The 17,330-nt window shown below is 45.0% G+C and overlaps 1 protein-coding gene across 4 annotated transcripts in view; it reads left to right on the top strand.

Annotated features, from left to right (window-relative positions):
- The first annotated feature begins 834 nt into the window (after positions 1-834).
- The window catches only part of LOC147421094 (zinc finger C3H1 domain protein), an 84,648-nt gene continuing 68,152 nt past the window's right edge, over positions 835-17,330 (top strand). For all 4 annotated transcript variants that reach the window (XM_086503959.1, XM_086503957.1, XM_086503958.1 and 1 more), the window contains exon 1: positions 835-1,383. In XM_086503959.1, coding sequence (XP_086360085.1) covers positions 1,186-1,383 — 198 coding nt within the window. In that variant the 5' untranslated portion in view covers positions 835-1,185. The remainder of the gene's footprint in view (positions 1,384-17,330) is intronic.

Raw genomic sequence — 17,330 nt, 5'->3', positions numbered from 1 at the left:
GAGAGAGAGAGAGAGGTTGTGGCAATGAAGCATTTCCCAACAGGGCTGCAGCAAGGACGCATTATGCCGTCTTCACCGAATGCCAAAAGCAGACCTCTCTCTATATGCCATCACCTATGCATTGGTTGCGACATTTAATAATTGTACGGTGAAATAGAATGGTAAGTAAAAGCCTCAAAGCTCCTTACTAAAAACCAACAATGCAGTGAAACGAACGAACTGAAAATTTTATTCCGCTGTGGAAACGACACGTTCTCATATATTATATAAATTGGGGAGGATTGTACAAACTTTCAGATGCAATAAAACTTGCATGTTTTTATTTTCTTTTCAAACATAAAAAAAGAACAACATTAAATAACAAGATCGCATTACAAATTTATGGAATTAGTAATTCTCACCTTTCTTGCACTTCTTTTGCAAGGTTCATAACCTCTTAAACATGGTACAAAGCAAAAACAAAGTAACATTATCTGATGAAAACAAGGCACAAGTACTCTGTCAACGGGTGCTAGCTGAGTTGGTAGAGTCATAGCCTCTGTGCCTAAGGTCTTGGGTTCAATCCCCCCTTGGCGACCTGAAGACATGTTCCAAGTCCTTAGGGACTCTTCCCATATGCGAGTGTGTGTGTGTGTGATGGGATGCCTCTCTCCCTACGTGTGAGGCCGTTGTACATAGGGTGTGTGCGTGTGTTTCAAAAGTACTCTCTAAAAAAAGAAAAAGAAAAAAAAAAAGGGCAAAAAAAAGGGCACAAGTGCTCTCTCTCTCTCTCTCTCTCTCTCTCTCTCTCTCTCTCTCTCTCCCCACAAAGAAGCGCTCAAGTTTTTCACTCGTTCCATTTGGTCACGATATGGGCAGTCCGGCCATCGCACCTGCAACCATCGTCCTTTCTTTAGTTTAAGTTGAATAAGGTTACCTGTCCCAGTGCCCCTTTGCTTCTTGCTTGGCGCGCGCGGGGAGAGACTCTGTGAGAGAGAGAGAGAGAGAGAGAGAGAGAGAGGGTCTCCTAGGACTAAACGTTCAGAAGTTTGACTGCAAACTTACGACTGGCTTCGGTATTTTTGTGATCGCTAGCTTCCGCTTCTTAAGGATTTGTCGCAGTTTAACGCATGATGGGCCTTCTGCGCGTTTCGGATGTCCACAGATGGGAATGGCCTTAAACGGCCAGGTTGTCAGAGGTAAACGATGGTGGATAGCAACGAGATTGAGGAACTTAGAGCGCTTGCCTTTGCGTCCATACCTGCAGTAGCTCGCAAAGCTACTGGAAGCTCCGCTCTCAAAGGGAAACGCAGGTGCACATCATTAGATACCGAAGAAGGAGAGATTCTCTCAGACGAGGATGCAGCTGGGGCTATGGTTACTGCCTCTACAGTGGGCTCTACGGTAAGTCTTCATTTATTGCTTAAAAGTCTAGATCCCAAGATGGTTCTCTTTGTGAATGCCTATTTCTAGTGCATCACTGCTAGCTCAGATGCTGAAGTTCGTTGAGGTGCTGGAGTATGAACTTGAAGTGTGAATGCTCATTAGAACATTGGGTCTTTAAAACTGTGCACTTAGGAAAGAAGAGTTATGTTTTGGGTCTTTAAACTCTGCACTTAGGAAAGTAGAGTTATGTTTTGTCAAGTTTCGAACTTTGTACTTCTTTGGTTATATTTAGCCTCTTCTAGGTAGGTTCGTAGTAGTATTCATTTCTAGTATTTGGTTTACATTAGGATTCAAGAATCCGTTCCTTTTAAAGTTGTTGTGTGGAGTCTCATAGTCTTTGAGATGTCTCATCCTTGTTAGTTTAAAGTTGAGTACTTGTTTCAAGTTTTAGTCAAGTAAGTTGCTTCAATCTATGCCTTTTCTAAAAGCCTTTTTAAGTGAATAATGATTTGTTATATTACCAAATAAAGCGATTTAGTATTTGTAAAAAAATATTTTCTTATAATTTTTTGGTTTCTTGTGTCCCTTGCTTTTGTATTTTTGAATGTGTTTTTATTCCCTCGTCTAGTTTGTAAGTTCAAACTATTCTGACCTTATGAAGTTATATATAGAATCTGGGTAATGACGAGCTGCCGGACTTAAAAATCATCAGTAATTGAAAATTAAAGGCTCAGTTACATTGGTGTTTCTAAACTCAGCAGCATGGGCCAGATTCATAGGGTGCTTTGTCCTGAAAAGAGCTTCTACGTGTGGAGCTTGCTGTAGGATTTTGGTTTTCAGTCTTTGTGTCAATTGGAGAGGGTGCTTTGCAATGCTCACTGAATTTTTATAATGAGGCTTTCCAAGTATTATGGAACCACAAATGGTGCGACAATGCAAGGGTAAAATAGGGACTTTTTGCTTCAGCTTGAGAACAGCACCAGTTCTATGAGAGGAATTCTCCTACCTAGAGGCGAAAAGCTTTTGATACACTCATGCCTAGGTCTAAAAGTGAATGTTGTGCAAGATTTGTTATTTTGGAGCTTTCATTCTTTTGTGTAGAAGTCAACACTGATGATTGTTTGTACTTCATTTTTTTTGTGATTATGTTGTTTTCTCTCTTGAGATCCCTACTAACCGGACTTTAGATTTGGAGACTCCACGTGAGGTTTAGAAAACCTTATTTTCTTGAAAATGATTTTAATTTTTTTATTGCATTATAGTGCAACTGTGGTCCCTATGTTGATGCATTTTCATGTTTTGTTTTTGGCGCCTATATCATGGTTTTGGTAACTTCCTCATGGTTCAGACATTTTCTGACTGAAGGGCTGATATTGCCATGCATTATGGAGTTGCCATTGAGAGAGGGGAAACCATGAGCTTGTGGAAGTGTGCATGGTGTACGTATTGGATTGCTCCTTGGATGTATGATATTTAATTGGGTCTCCAAGGAGAGAACATGCTTTTGGAGACGTGTTGTCACGAGACGGGCACCACGTGCAAACCGAAAAGAACAGATTGAACTGTCAGGTGTAGCGGAATTAAAATGGTAAAGACCTAGTTTTACACTTCCACAAAATCCTTTCCTTCTTTCCTTGCGTTAGTGAATGCTTTGTACTTCAATGAATGTTCCTTTTATCTTCCCCTGAAGAGAGGGGTTGAGAGAATGCAATAGAGATGTGTAGAGGGAGAGAGAAAGAGAGAGAAGAAGAGAGCAACACCCGATGGGGTCCCAACCAACCCTCTCAAGGGCCTCCCACACCGTTACCGATGTGGTATTTGCTTTAGATTGCGTAAATGGAATGTATACACAATGCAATACCTCAATGCAGACTCTAATGACTTGACGAGACAAATCACCGCGGTAACTCCTCGGGAAGAGGCACCTCCGGGGCTGATTTGATGCACCTTTGGATCCTTCTCGATGTGGGATTGCAGATGGCCACCAAGGGTAGATTTGGGGCTGATTTACTCTCTTGATGTGAGAGGAATAAAGGGGCGAATGATGGCTGCAAAAACGTAGATCTGCAACGAAAAACGCAGTAGATCTCTCGCGTAGAGTAGGGTTGAAAATGTAGATCTCGATGAGGGCGATGATGGGCAGCAATGTGAGCACTCGATGCCGGCGAGGGAATGGCCGAGAGGAGGCTCGATGGGTTGCCGAAGTACCGGACCGTAGCCGTGAAGGTTAAATCTCACCCGCACTGCGACTGCGATGGGCTGAAAACTGAAAACGTTGGCTGTTGTGCAGGGCTGAATTTTGAAAACGCTGGTTGCTCCTCTTCAAAAATGCTGGCTAAATTGCAATCCCTGAGAGAATGAGAATAGCGCTAGCTCCTTGGGTGCCTTTATAGGGAAAGAATAGGCCTTAACTAATTATTAGGCCTTAGGTAGGGCAAGTGTCCACCAATTTTTCCAACAAATAAATCATAAAATTGGTTTAAACTTGGTGGGATTGTCGCACATCTGTCCACCTCGTAATCCGATCGACGCACTGTCTGGCACCTCGGATTGCTCTAACCTAGAACTACATGCTCGTCATGCCAGATGCCCACCGTAGTGTAATAACATCTGTCAAAACGCGTATACAAACCATTTATGCAAGAGGGTTCCAAACTGGAAAACCTAATCTAATGGATTTGTTCGGACATGCAGGTCCCGCGAACAGACTCACAAAATTGCCAGTACTAATCCTCCTAGGATTCTAGACATCCCTATCTAGGAAGAAGGGGAAAATTGACTGTGGAAGTCGATGAAGTATGTCCACGTGGCACATAGAGTCATGTGCACGTGACATCCCCTCTTGCTGAAGGTGAGGTACGGATACCGATCTGCATGGCCTCCTTGTATGAGGCTAGCAAATCCGGGTAATTGATGAAGAATTCCTCGTCTACCCATGCCGCTTCGTGTGTCGCTCGATCCTTGAATTTGAGGAAATATTGCTTGGCTTCTTTCTTATTGCCAAATTGAAATGGAAGCATTCGAAAACACTTCGACTTGGTGACTTTGACTGGAACAATGATCTTCGGTGGTTCTTCTTTTGGATTGCTCCTTGGAAGTCCACCCTTGTGGTGGCAACTCGACGGGTCCACGTTGGAAACGCGATGTGCCATATGTGGACGCTCCAAAGGAATGGCCATGTGAGGTCTCGGCTTCCGGGATTTGACAATCCTTGACTTGAGTGTCTTGAAATCCACACAAAACTGAAATGAGTTTGATTTCTTACGAACGAAGAGAACTGGTAAACCAAAAGACCGTACCTTGGGAGGGCAAAGCCTCCTAAATGAGAAATCACCTGGTTTTGGCTTCACTTTATCCGATGGAGAAAAAATTTTACCTACATGTTTCTCGTCATGCAATTTGCCGGAGACAATGTCCATAGGTCGATGGGGAGAGTGTGTAGGGGAATGATGATCCTGGGAAAACACCGAATTGACCTTAACAAAACCTTCACTATACTTGTCAGGAATACCCAAGTTCCTTGATGTGGGGTTGACATAGATGACCGTTGCTTGGGCTCCTTGACGTAGTTCTCCGTTTGCCTGGATATGAGAGATGAGAGGGAATACCGCTCTCGCCTCGAATAAGGACGGGCCGCAACACATTATCTTTGATGAAAACGTGAGCTTCTCCCAATCGATAATTGGTTTGAACATGCGAAACCACTTAATACCCAAAATGATATCACATCCTGCAAGTTTAGAGACTACAAAACGACGAGTAAATTGGGTTTGTTGAATGATGATATGATCAACTTGACATCATCACATTCTTGAAAAATCGACGTGTCCATGCCTTCAGAGAACCCCTGGGGATGGGAGAAGTCAGAAGACGTGCACATTTCACAAGAGATTCACTTATGACATCTTGAGAACTTCCAGAATCAAACAACACAATGACCTTTTGACACTAACATGTCCATAACATTTTATGAGTTCATCCTCTTCGAAAGTCCCTTCCTGCTTAGCTTCTTGCTTTACCACACTCATAGCATTCACTTGAGGGGTAGCATTAGAAGTTGACGCAGTAGAGGTTTCCTTGTTAGATTCTTTCTTAGGACATTCCCTTCTCATGTGACCGACTACATGACAATGAAAACACCTATGTTCCTTTGCATACAATGCTTGTTCTTCTTCACTTAATTGACCACCTAAAACTCCTTGGGCAATCTTTTCATTAGGTGTGAGTTGAGGTTTATTAGATTTTCCTTTACCCTTATCCTTAGAGTTATCGCCCTTAGATTGAGATCGAGATGGAGAATTAGATCGAGAAGAAGAACTGAGAGAGTTCTTTTTATAGCTACCATTCCCAATAGAATCCTTGTCCTTTTCCTTAGACGAGTCATGAGAGGAAGAAGTACCATTACCTGAGGTTGTCTTAAGCTTACCCTTGTTGTGCTTCATCTCTTGAAGTTGAGCCAAGCGGATTGCTTCTTGCAATGTCTTTGGATCACCGGCCTCCACGTCAAACTTGATCGAGTGGTCCAATCCAAAGAGAAAAGCCTCTAACCTCTCCTCATCCGATTTTCGCAATTGTCCACCTAGCGGTGACACACGGTTAGCATATGACATCACTGGCTTACCTTGTTGAGACAAAGCCCGAGAATCCTCCTTCAAACGCTTCAAGTACTGTGGAGGGAGGAAGTGAGTCTTGAGATCTTCCGCGAACTTCCTCCCAACTAAGCTCGAGAGGGGGAATGAGGTAGGACTCGGCATGGGCAGCCGCATGGGCCACCTCTTGCTTCTCCATCCATTCATCCTTCCAAGTGATGGCATCACTCGTGAGATGCAAGGAAGCCAAGAGAACCTTGTTATTTTCAGACTTTCTAACAACCGCAAAATAGGATGTAAATTGATGCAACCACGAGTAAATGACAGTATCATCCATCTTACCGTCATACGTACCGAACGTGATCTTCTCGGGAATTGGATCACTAGTCGTCCGTGTAGCAATGGTTGCCTCTGCGATGGTCTTGGCAAGCTTTTCATAATCGGGCTCCGAAGATGGGAGATCGGGTCGCACCGCCAAGGTGGTGATGAGATCACGCATGGAATCCCTTTCCAGCCTACGAGCCTCGGCTTCGGCCGCCAATCGGCGCTCCTCACGCTCCGCCGCTTCCACACGCTCTTGTTGCCGAGCTTCATCTTGCCGCATCATCATCTCCATTATCATGCGCATCATAGCATCCATGGGATTTGATGGCGAAGGTGGATGAGTTGGGGGAGGGCTTGGAGGATCCATAGGTGGCTCTTGCTCGCCTTCTTGATTTGTGGAGGTATTCATACCGCTACGAGTCTTGACCATGCAAGGATTTCTCCTCTTGGTTCAAGGAAGGTCGCAGACTTATCTTCGGGAGACTATCTACCCCCTCGTCGGCGCACCCCGCATGCAACACCTTGTATACAATTGGTTGCTATTTTCCGACGCTCAAGGCGCACGGCTCTACGCGCAATGGCAGGCCTGCTGTTCCAAGAGTGGGAGGAGTATACACCAAAGGGCTGCCAGCACAACCAAAAAACACAAGAGAGAAAAAAAACTTCTTGTGGATTAGCGGATTAGTGCAAAATCTTCAAAGCTCTGATACCAATGTCAAGTGCAGCGGAATTAAAATGGTGAAGATCTAGTTTTAGACTTCCACAAAATCCTTTCCTTCTTTCCTTGCGTTAGTGAATGCTTTGTACTTCAATGAATGTTCCTTTTATGTTCCCCTGAAGAGAGGGGTTGAGAGAATGCAATAGAGATGTGTAGAGGGAGAGAGAAAGAGAGAGAAGAAGAGAGCGACACCCGATGGGGTCCCAACCAACCCTCTCAAGGGCCCCCACACCGTTACCGATGTGGTATTTGCTTTAGATTGCGTAAATGGAATATATACACAATGCAATACCTCAATGCAGACTCTAATGACTTGAGGACGACAAATCACCGTGGTAACTTCTCGGGAAGAGGCACCTCCGGGGCTGATTTGATGCACCTTTGGATCCTTCTCGATGTGGGATTGCGGATGGCCACCAAGGGTAGATTTGGGGCTGATTTGCGCTCCCAATGTGAGAGGAATAAAGGGGCGAATGATGGCTGCAAAAATGCAGATCTGCAACGAAAAAGGCAGCAGATCTCTCGCGTAGAGCAGGGCTGAAAACGCAGATCTCGATGACGACGATGATGGGCAGCAATGTGAGCACTCGATGCCGGCGAGGGAATGGCTGAGAGGAGGCTCGATGGGCTGCCGAAGTACTGGACCGCAGCCGTGAAGGTTAAATCTCACCCGCACTGTGACGGCGATGGGCTGAAAACTGAAAACGTTGGTTGTTGTGCAGGGCTGAATTTTGAAAACGCTGGTTGCTCCTCTTCAAAAACGCTGACTGAATTGCAGTCCTTGAGAGAATGAGAATAGCGCTAGCTCCTTGGGTGCCTTTATAGGGAAAGAACAGGCCTTAACTAATTATTAGGCCTTAGGTAGGGCAAGTGTCCACCAATTTTCCCAACAAATAAATCATAAAATGATTTATTAAAAATTGGTGCAAACTTGGTGGGATTGTCGCACATCTGCCCACCTGGGAATCCGATCGACGCGCAGTCTGGCACCTCGGATTCCTCTAACCTAGAACTACATGCTCGTCATGCCAGATGCCCACCGTAGTGTAATAACATCTGTCAAAACGCGTATACAAACCATTTATGCAAGAGGGTTCCAAACTGGAAAACCTAATCTAATGGATTTGTTCGAACATGCAGGTTCTGCGAACAGACTCACAAAATTGCCGGTACTAATCCTCCTAGGATTCTAGACATCCCTATCTAGGAAGAAGGGGAAAACTGGCTCTGGAAGTCGATGAAGTATGTCCACGTGGCACACAGAGCCATGTGCACGTGACATGAACAAACTTTTAGCACTTCATTAACAACTGAATTGAAAGGGAGAGACGACACAGGGAGTGGCGGAGTTCCACCCTAGAGAGCACTGCCCCCAAACCTTGGCGTCCCTTTCGATATTTCTTTATATTACTTGAACTCGGTACAATGCCGGTACTCACGCTCTGCAGTTTCACCAAGAAGATTGCCAGAGATTGAGCCCTCTACACATATTTAAAGGCCCTTGGCCTTGAAAAGGAGTTACATAAAAAGCATTCAAATCCAAAAGCATCTGGCCTCAAAAGTTGCTCCGTGTAAATCACGGAAATCCGTACACTTACCACGTCATCATGTCAACGCGAATTGCGGAAATCCGTACAACTGCCTATTAATCATGACAGCGCGAATTTTGAGAATCTGTGCAACTGCCACGTCATTAGTTCTCCACATTGCGACGCGCGCGCGTGTATGGGCTTGCTTTATTTTAATGTCTTTATGTCACCTGGGCCCCATTGGACGGGGTCCCATAAGTTGGTGGGAACTCTTCTTTAAAAAATAGGCCAACTCGGCAAGACTTTGAAAGACGGTAAAACTTCTTCTGCTGCTTGGCTTCTTCTGGTTCTTCTTAGGGTTGAGGTCCCTTGGTCGGGATCTGCAGGTTGGCTTCGTTCTTCAGTGGCTTGACACGTAAGCAATTTGTGACACGAGTAGAGACTCAAGCTTGGGAATTTATGAGTTCGCAAAGGAGAGAATTGTTTTAGAAAAAAATTGGCTTGTGGGTAAGTGTAGGATCTTGTCTTGTTACAAAGCTTGCTTGGAGTCTTAGGTTTGGTTGAGGCTTACGAAAGTTGTCATGCACCAAATTATATGTCATATTTCAAGATGGCATCGTGCTTTGGCATTGAGCTTGTAGTTTTTGTGGCTAGACATTTTATTGTGGTTGAAAGTTTCACCGAAATTATATCGTACAACTCATTTAATGAGAGCTTCAATGTTTGTTATAAATTATTATAGTACATAGAAGATAATAAAATGTTTTGTATGTCAAGAGGTTATGAATATTACATGTTTGAAGTCGTTATCGCTTTGTATGGGCTAAAAGTGTATATGCCACCTCATAGTGCTTATTGCTTATGAGGCCAATGAGAACGAGGAAGCAAGCATTACTATGATATAAGAAGGGACTTTTTTAATTAAGCTCTGAGGAGAGATTAGGTGAGCATAGACATGGTGACAAATTGTCACAAACGAGACGACACAACAACGTCAATAAACTCGGATAAGTAAACTTTATCACTTAGAGAGAAACCCGACGAAAAGAAAGGGAGAGAGAGAGAATAAGATGATCGAGACCGAATTATTGGGAACAAAAGATGGATTGATCTCCCCTTAAAGAGACTCTTTAATTGATGGGGGACTGTTTACAAGCACATGAACTGGAGGTGGGGCACTATTCAACTTGATGGAACTCTGGAGAGCTCACTTGCTACTCAGAATCTTGAGAGATGGAGCTTGAAAGGTTCCTCGTCTTGATCTTAGAGTATGCCCACTCTGTAAGCAGGCTTGGATTCCAAACTTGTAATGCCTCGAGTAGAGGTCTTAGCCTTTTCTTGCCGTTCCTCTCTTAGAGAGAACAATCACTCGCAAGAACATAAACAAATGTTGTAAATTGTGCGAATTTTACAAAAGAATACACTTATTGCCTCTGATAGGGAAAAAGCTATCTTTGGGTACAATCTCCTTGCGTAAACTTGGTTCATTACGACATGAATTTGGGAGAGCTCTACATTTGATTGGGGCGCTCCAAAACCTCTGTACAAGAGGGAGAGAGAGACATCTTTATGTGTGAGCCTGTGGGGGTTACTGCAACATTACACGCCCTCAGTAACACTCCTAATGGAGGCCGCCACTATATTGGTCCCCTTACCTTAGTTGGTCGGAAGTGAAAGACATCATCTTGCTCGGCAAAGGTACTTACATTGCTTTTCTCATCGCAGGAGTTTGCCTCTAGGGTTGTCAGCCGCATTCCTCTCGGCGTCGGGGATAGATTGGTTTTTCTGATCTGTGGTATGAGGATTTTACATTAGGTGCCTTGGACATATGTCAGGCCCCAAAAGTATCTTGTAAAAATAGCTTCTTTGGAGTTGCCTGCACAATTTTGGTTGTCAAACATGTTGAGGCAGATGGGCTTCAGGCCTTACTCGCCTCTAACAAATGTCTTGATGCACTAGATCCACGGTCATCACCCACAGGTGAATAGAGAGAGAATCTTGCAGACATTCTACCTCACATACTTTAACAATGCAACGTTGACACGCTCTGTCAAAGTGCAATGGAAGGCGTGGTTGACAAGGGAACACGAGAGAGAGAGAGAGAGAGAGAGAGAGAGAGAGAGAGAGAGAGAGAGAGAGAGAGAGAGAGAGAGAGAGAGAGAGAGAGAGAGAGAGAGAGAGAGAGAGATGAAATGAAATGAAATGTTAACGTCTTCAGAAGGCCAGAATGACCTATGAGACCAGAAAGTTACAATGTGGTGGATTTGATATAAACTTTAGAGTCAGAGTAACAAAAATGACAAAATAAAATGACAGAATAAAATGCTATGAAATCCGAAACAGCTAGGTGTGATCTAAGCAGCTAGGTGGGATAGCTAAATCATAGATCACAAAAGAATCAGCATTGATCGCTGGCGGATCTCATCAATCTCCTCCATGGTCAATAGCTTGACCGAGCGTCGTGCATGTCCGGCCAAAGTGATCCGAATCCTCTGATGCAGCCTCCGTCGATGCTGTGTAGTCCTCCGCAGTCGTGGGCGTCCGGATCTCCCTAGCTCGGTCGCTCGGTCGATGTCACAAAACGGGAGCGTACACGAGCACTTGAAAATCTGAAAATTAAAATACTTTGCAAATGTGAGAGAAGGGAGAAGATCGACACAGTATTGGGGACCAGAACATGGGCTGGTCCCCCCCCCCCCCGTTAAGAGTATTCTTTTATTTAGGGAGAATTCGTATACAAGCACGAGAACCCGAGGAAACCCCTCCGTTCTGTAATCTTAGACCCGAAGGTCGTGCTTTCCCGTAAAGGGCTTGGGCACAAGGCCGTTCCTTCTCGTAAGGGACTTAGGCGCGAAGCCGTACTTTCCCGTAAGTGACTTAGATGTGAAGCCGTACTTCCCGTGAAGGGCCTTCCCGTAAGACGGGAGATTCCTGCAAAACAAACCACACAAACACGCGATAACAATTCGTATGGCGAATCCACAATAGATACCTGTCGCTCTTGCGCGGGAAAAAGCGACTTCCGTGCTTCGTAGTCTCGCGATCTCTTGCGGCAGAGTCTTCTCTTGCTGACGTTGGTACCTCTTTTGAGTGAGGGCATGTGGTGCTTTTATAGCTCCCTGGCCACGGCACGAATAGCTGCTCGCGTAGAGATCGCGGCCGTTTTTTTTTTTGTGTGCTGTTCAACCCGAAATAGGGAGAGAGAATTCGCTGGCTGGTTTTGTTGCTTTATCTTCTAAGTGGCTGCCCACTTATTAAGTGGACGGTCGGCATATTTTAAAATTGGTATGAACCTGCCCAAAAACTCAATAAAACCTTATAAGTTAAAACCAATGCATTTCACAACACTTCCCAGGCGTCCCTGGATGCAACCACATGCACGGATGCAATGCAAACATAGATTCCTCGCGGGAAAGCGTCTGCCTTCCCGCGATTGTTCTTGCTTTTCGTAAAAAGCTTCATTGAACCCATCTTTATTCTTGTGCTTGCGTTCTTACGCGTATTTTCTTACTCAGTTCGGATTTCCTCCTTAGCCTATGGGATGCCCCCTTACTGATGCACCCGTCACCCATCATGTGACGCATCAGGGGCACTCGTAACCCGGCCCTTTCCACCGAACGTACGGAAACACCTTCGCGATGTTTACCGTCACCCATCAAATGACACATCAGAGTTGTCCGTTCCTGATGGCAGTTCCTGTAGCTACAATCTTTTAACAGTTCTTAGTGCACATAATAAAATATCCTAAAAAAGAAATTAATCATTAAAAATAAGAAAATAGTCCAATTAGCAACATCCCTCTGGCTTCTAAACAGTTGACCTCAACTGTAGTGCTTGGACATATACCTCCAGTATCTCGGGATAAGCTGCTAATTCCTCATGCGTCATCCACTGAGCATCTAGATTCGAATAGTTCTTAAACTTAACCAAATACTTCCGTGTTATCTTTCCGGATTTGAGAGACCGCTCCTGATGACTTACTATCTGCTCCGGTTGGAGTATTTCTTCTGTTTCCTCAACCTCAGGAGGTTCCTCAGCACTAGGCGGGCTTGGAGGCGGTCCCACATACGGCCGGAGTAAACTGACATGGAAAGCATTATGGATCTTCCAATTAGGCGGTAGCTCTAGGCGGGCTTGGAGGCGGTCCCACATACGGCCGGAGTAAACTGACATGGAAAGCATTATGGATCTTCCAATTAGGCGGTAGCTCTAATCGGAAAGTGACATCATTCACTCGCTCAGTGATCTTAAACGGCCCATAATAACGGGTAGAAAGTTTTACCACTTTCCCCTTATGAGACGCTTGTTTCTTAAGTCTTGCCTTCTCAAACTTGAGTAAAACTAACTGTCCGACTGTTAAGTCTAGATTCGTTCTGTGCTTGTCTGCAGCTTTCTTATGCTTTTCTTGAGAGCGTAGAATAGCTCTCCTAACTTGCCCGTAGGCGGTGTCCAAATCCCGGACAAATTCATCTGTTGCAAAGATCTTATCCTTAGTTAAAAGGATGGGTGGAAGCAAAGGCTTACTGAAACCGGCCCGTGGGGCGGTAGGCGTTGGCTTTCACCCGAAATTCTTTACTTTAAACACACACACAGAGCACTTTGCAAAGAGAACCTGCGACGGGAGTTAACACTTAATCACACACGGCTCGGAAGCTAGAATGCTCCGAGCAGACGCCGACAACCTGTAGGCCCCAAAATTGGCGCCCCTTTCGGTATTTCTTTATTCTTTAGGAGGGTAAATTACAAGGTAAGGTCCTGGGAATCTTTCACGTGTATCCACCTAGATACCATTTGATTTGGCCAAATTTCGGAAGCATAACAGCCCCAAAACTTGCGCGAAACCAATTCCCCTGCTGGAACTCGCTTGCACTGTCGTATACCCTCTGATTCCTGTCCAAAAACAGTAAATTCAGCACGCTGTATTTACTGGTTTTTGCCCTGTTTTCAGCCCCAAACAGTCCCCTAACTGTCCTTTGCTAGTGGGGCACGATTCCCAATGATCTTGGCATCCGTATGGCTGAAAAACAGTGAATTTACAGCGCATACACAGCGCTGATTTTGCACCTGTAAGGTGAGGTTATGACCCTCACGAGTGCCTGCTTTGGAGCAGCAGTTAGCTACCCCTGTTCCTGCTCAAGGAGGCTCTTGCCTCAGCACAAAAGCATGAACCCACACAACTGTACATCAGTCAAATGAGTAGCCCTCTTGTGGGGCATCACATAACTGCACGTAGGGGAGAGAGAGAGCAGTGTGTAGTGTGCAGGGCATCACTCCTAGCACCACACTGTACATGAGAGGGAAAGAAAGCACTCCATAGCTCTTAACCTGTGACAGGTTGCAAATGAGGCCTCTCCCAGCATAAAAATCAGCGCCCATTTTTCTGCAAGAGGCAAGTGCATGAAAAGTTGACACTTGGCGCATTTACAAGCATTTTCCCGTTTCGGGTTCGCCCCTTAAAAATATCCCAACCGACGCGTCAGTTGACTTCGCGGCAGAGTTATAAAGTGTTCCCCTAGTCATACCGGAGGTAATGACGCGAACACATTTCACGGCCCAAAATAGTAGTTCCCTAAATTTTAGGAGATGCTTCCGTTGGGCTCCCACTGGTCTTCTGACCATCTATCCTCATTGGGACCGCATCCAAAATTGCAATGTGGCCCAACTGTCGGATACTTTTTGTTGGTAGTCCCACCTTGACTTTACGCCTTAATTGAGTTCACTTCCTAGTATCCACCAACTTGCTAAGTGCTACGGGGGGACCTATATGATCTGGCTCTGAGCCTAGACATCCTCTTACCATACGAATTCCAGTGCCGACCACTTCCCATTTGCGGGTGAATCTACCGTTCACATTGGCCATACAATGTCCGACCGTTTGCTACTTCAAAAAGAGGGTCTTAAACAAATAAAATAAACCCCATTGGAAAGAAACCAACAACCAAGGTTAGCAGTTGCCACATCTCTGTGACATGGTTAATAACTGCCACGTCCTCGTGACACTTACCATAGAGAATCTCAAAAGGTGCTTTCCCCGTCGATGAGTGTATGGTATTGTTATACGCATACTCGACAAGAGGCAAATATTTCTCCCAATCAGATTGCCGGTCTGACACACAAGCTTTTAACATATCCAATACTGTGGAATTGGCTATCTCACTTTGCCCGTCCGTTTGAGGATGGTAGGCAGATGAAAAATTCAGCTTTGCACCAAGATTATCCATCAAGGCATGCCAAAAATTTCCTGTCATGCGAGGATCTCGATCGCTCACAATAGACTTAGGCATTCCATGATGCTTAAAGATCTGTGCTAGAAAGACCCTAGCCATATGATCTGCTTTGATCGTTTTCTTGACTGGTATAAAGTGTGCTTGCTTGCTAAACCGGTCCACAATGGTCTAGATCGCGTCATTTCCAGACTGAGTTCTAGGGAGGTCCATGATGAAGTCCATGGCAATACTTTCCCAGGGTTCATTAGGCACAGGCAATGGTTGTAGCAACCCAGGCGTCTTATGCCGATCATACTTCACTTTTTGGCAAACCAAGCATTCCTTGACATACTTATCAATGTCTGCTTTAAGGCTAGGCCAAAATAAATATCTTTCCATTGCTAAGGTCGTAGAGAGAATACCCCGATGACCCGCATAAGGCGAAGCGTGTGCTTCATCCATGATCTTCTTTCTTAATGGTTCCGCCACACATATGGCGTGATGGTGGTAGAGATAACCGTCCCGAATGGAATAGGGAAACTCATTCTCTCCACGATGTAGGTTTTCCCAAATGGTGGAGAAGTCTGGATCATTCGGATACAAATCCGGTAGTGCTTCTAATTCTTGGTGATACACCGAAGTGATAGCGTTCACCCTTGGCCGCCTCGACAATGCGTCTGTGACCACATTCTTACTCCCAGCCGTGTGAAGGAGCCGTGTGAAGGATCTGGAAGTGAAACATAGACAAAAAGTTTGCCCATCTCATCTGCTTCTCAGATAGTTTCCTTTGCGTAAGAAAATACCGCTAACTCTGGTGATCAGTCTTGATCACAAAATCCGCTCCTAGAAGATAGTGCTTCCAGTTGGATAAGGCGTGAATCACAGCCGCGAGTTCCTTTTCGTAGATTGATGCATGCAACTCTGCATCCTTAAGCCGTCTGCTTTCGTAGGCCACTGCATGGCCTTCTTGGTTTAACACTGCTCCGATGCAATCGCTTGAAGCACCGTAGTGAACCTCAAATGGTTTCCTTAAGTCAGGCACTATCAAAATAGGTCCATGGCTTAGCAAGTACTTGAGCCTATCAAAAGCTCCTTGTTGTCTCGATCCCCATTTGAAAGGAATCTTCTTCTTTGTCAAATCATGAAGTGGTCCTGCTACATGAGCAAATACTCGGACAAACCTTCGATAATATGAACATAATCCCAGGAATCTACGTACATCATGTACCGTAGTGGGAATAGGCCAATCTTCGACCACTCGGATCTTGGCAGGATCCATACTCACTTGATTGTGAGAGACTATATGGCCGAGATAGTGTATCTCTGAGAGAAAGAACTCGCTTTTCTTTGCATTTACATGCAACTCATGCTTACGCAATTCCTGAAACACTAGGTCCAAGTGCTTCCGATGTTCCTCTTCTGACTTAGAGAAGATGAGTATGTCGTCAAAGAATACTCCCGTAAAAGCTCGATACGGGCTGAAAATGCGGTCCATCATGCGATTGAATGTCGCAGGAGCATTGGTCAAGCCGAAAGGCATTGCCAAAAATTCATATAGTCCAAAGGTTGTGCGGAAAGCAGTCTTATGGACATCCTCAGGGGCGATCCGTATCTGATGATACCCACTCTTTAAGTCTATGCGACTAAAGACACTTGCACCTTGCAACTTATCAAGTATATCATCAATCCGAGGGATCGGAAAGCGATTCTTGATTGTGATCTTGTTTAAAGACCTATAGTCTATGCACATTCGAAACGTGCCATCTTTCTTCTGCACCAGTAGAACTGGAGAGCAGTAGGGTGAAGCACTTGGCCGTACTAACCCTTTCTCTAGAAGCTCGTTGACTTGCTTCAAAATTTCCTCTTGCTGAGCAAGACTTACCCGATAAGGGGGTTGATTGGGAGGCGAGCTACCCGGTATGAGATCTATGTGGTCTTCCGGGCGTACCGGAGGGAGTTCATCAGGAAGTGTTTCCGTGAAACAATCCTTGTACTTTTCAATAAATTGAAGACACTTAATTTCCAGACTAGAGAGAGTGTCCCTACTAGTTTTATCCTTTGCAAAAATCAAGTAAGCAGAAACACACTTCTTCATTTCTTTCTTAATGGAGATATGGCTTACAATTGGGAATTGCCAATCTCCTGCATCAGCTCGAATCTTTATTTTCTTACCCCCATGATCAAAAGTGAGGGTCTTTTCCACATAATCGGGAATAGGTGTCATGTGAAAGTGCCGTGGCATACCCAAGATGATATCACATCCCTCGATGGGTGCCATCAAAAATGATTCGCGGTCCTTGTACTCGCCAATCCGAAGATTGAGCTGTCCTTGCACGGGAGTTGCATTGGTTGTCAACCCCTCGAATGCCGATATGGATGTAACCGGTGTGCCAAGCTGAGACGGTGTGAGGCACAAACGTTCCGCAGTATCCAGGGAGATGAAGTTATCCGTGGATCCTGGATCATAAAGAATCAGTACTCGTTGGTTGTTCAAAGGACCCCAGCCCTTCAGAAGTTGACGCTTTCCTTTCTCCGTTTCTGTGTTTCCTTGAACATCTGGAATTGAGTTCAAGCTTGGCGGTGCGGGTTCCTTCCTTGC

This window comes from Adiantum capillus-veneris, chromosome 28, assembly GCF_014529385.1.
Source record: "Adiantum capillus-veneris isolate H3 chromosome 28, ASM1452938v2, whole genome shotgun sequence".
Lineage (NCBI taxonomy): Eukaryota > Viridiplantae > Streptophyta > Polypodiopsida > Polypodiales > Pteridaceae > Adiantum > Adiantum capillus-veneris.
Note: the sequence above shows the minus strand (reverse complement) of the source record. Positions and strands in the feature narration are given on the sequence as shown.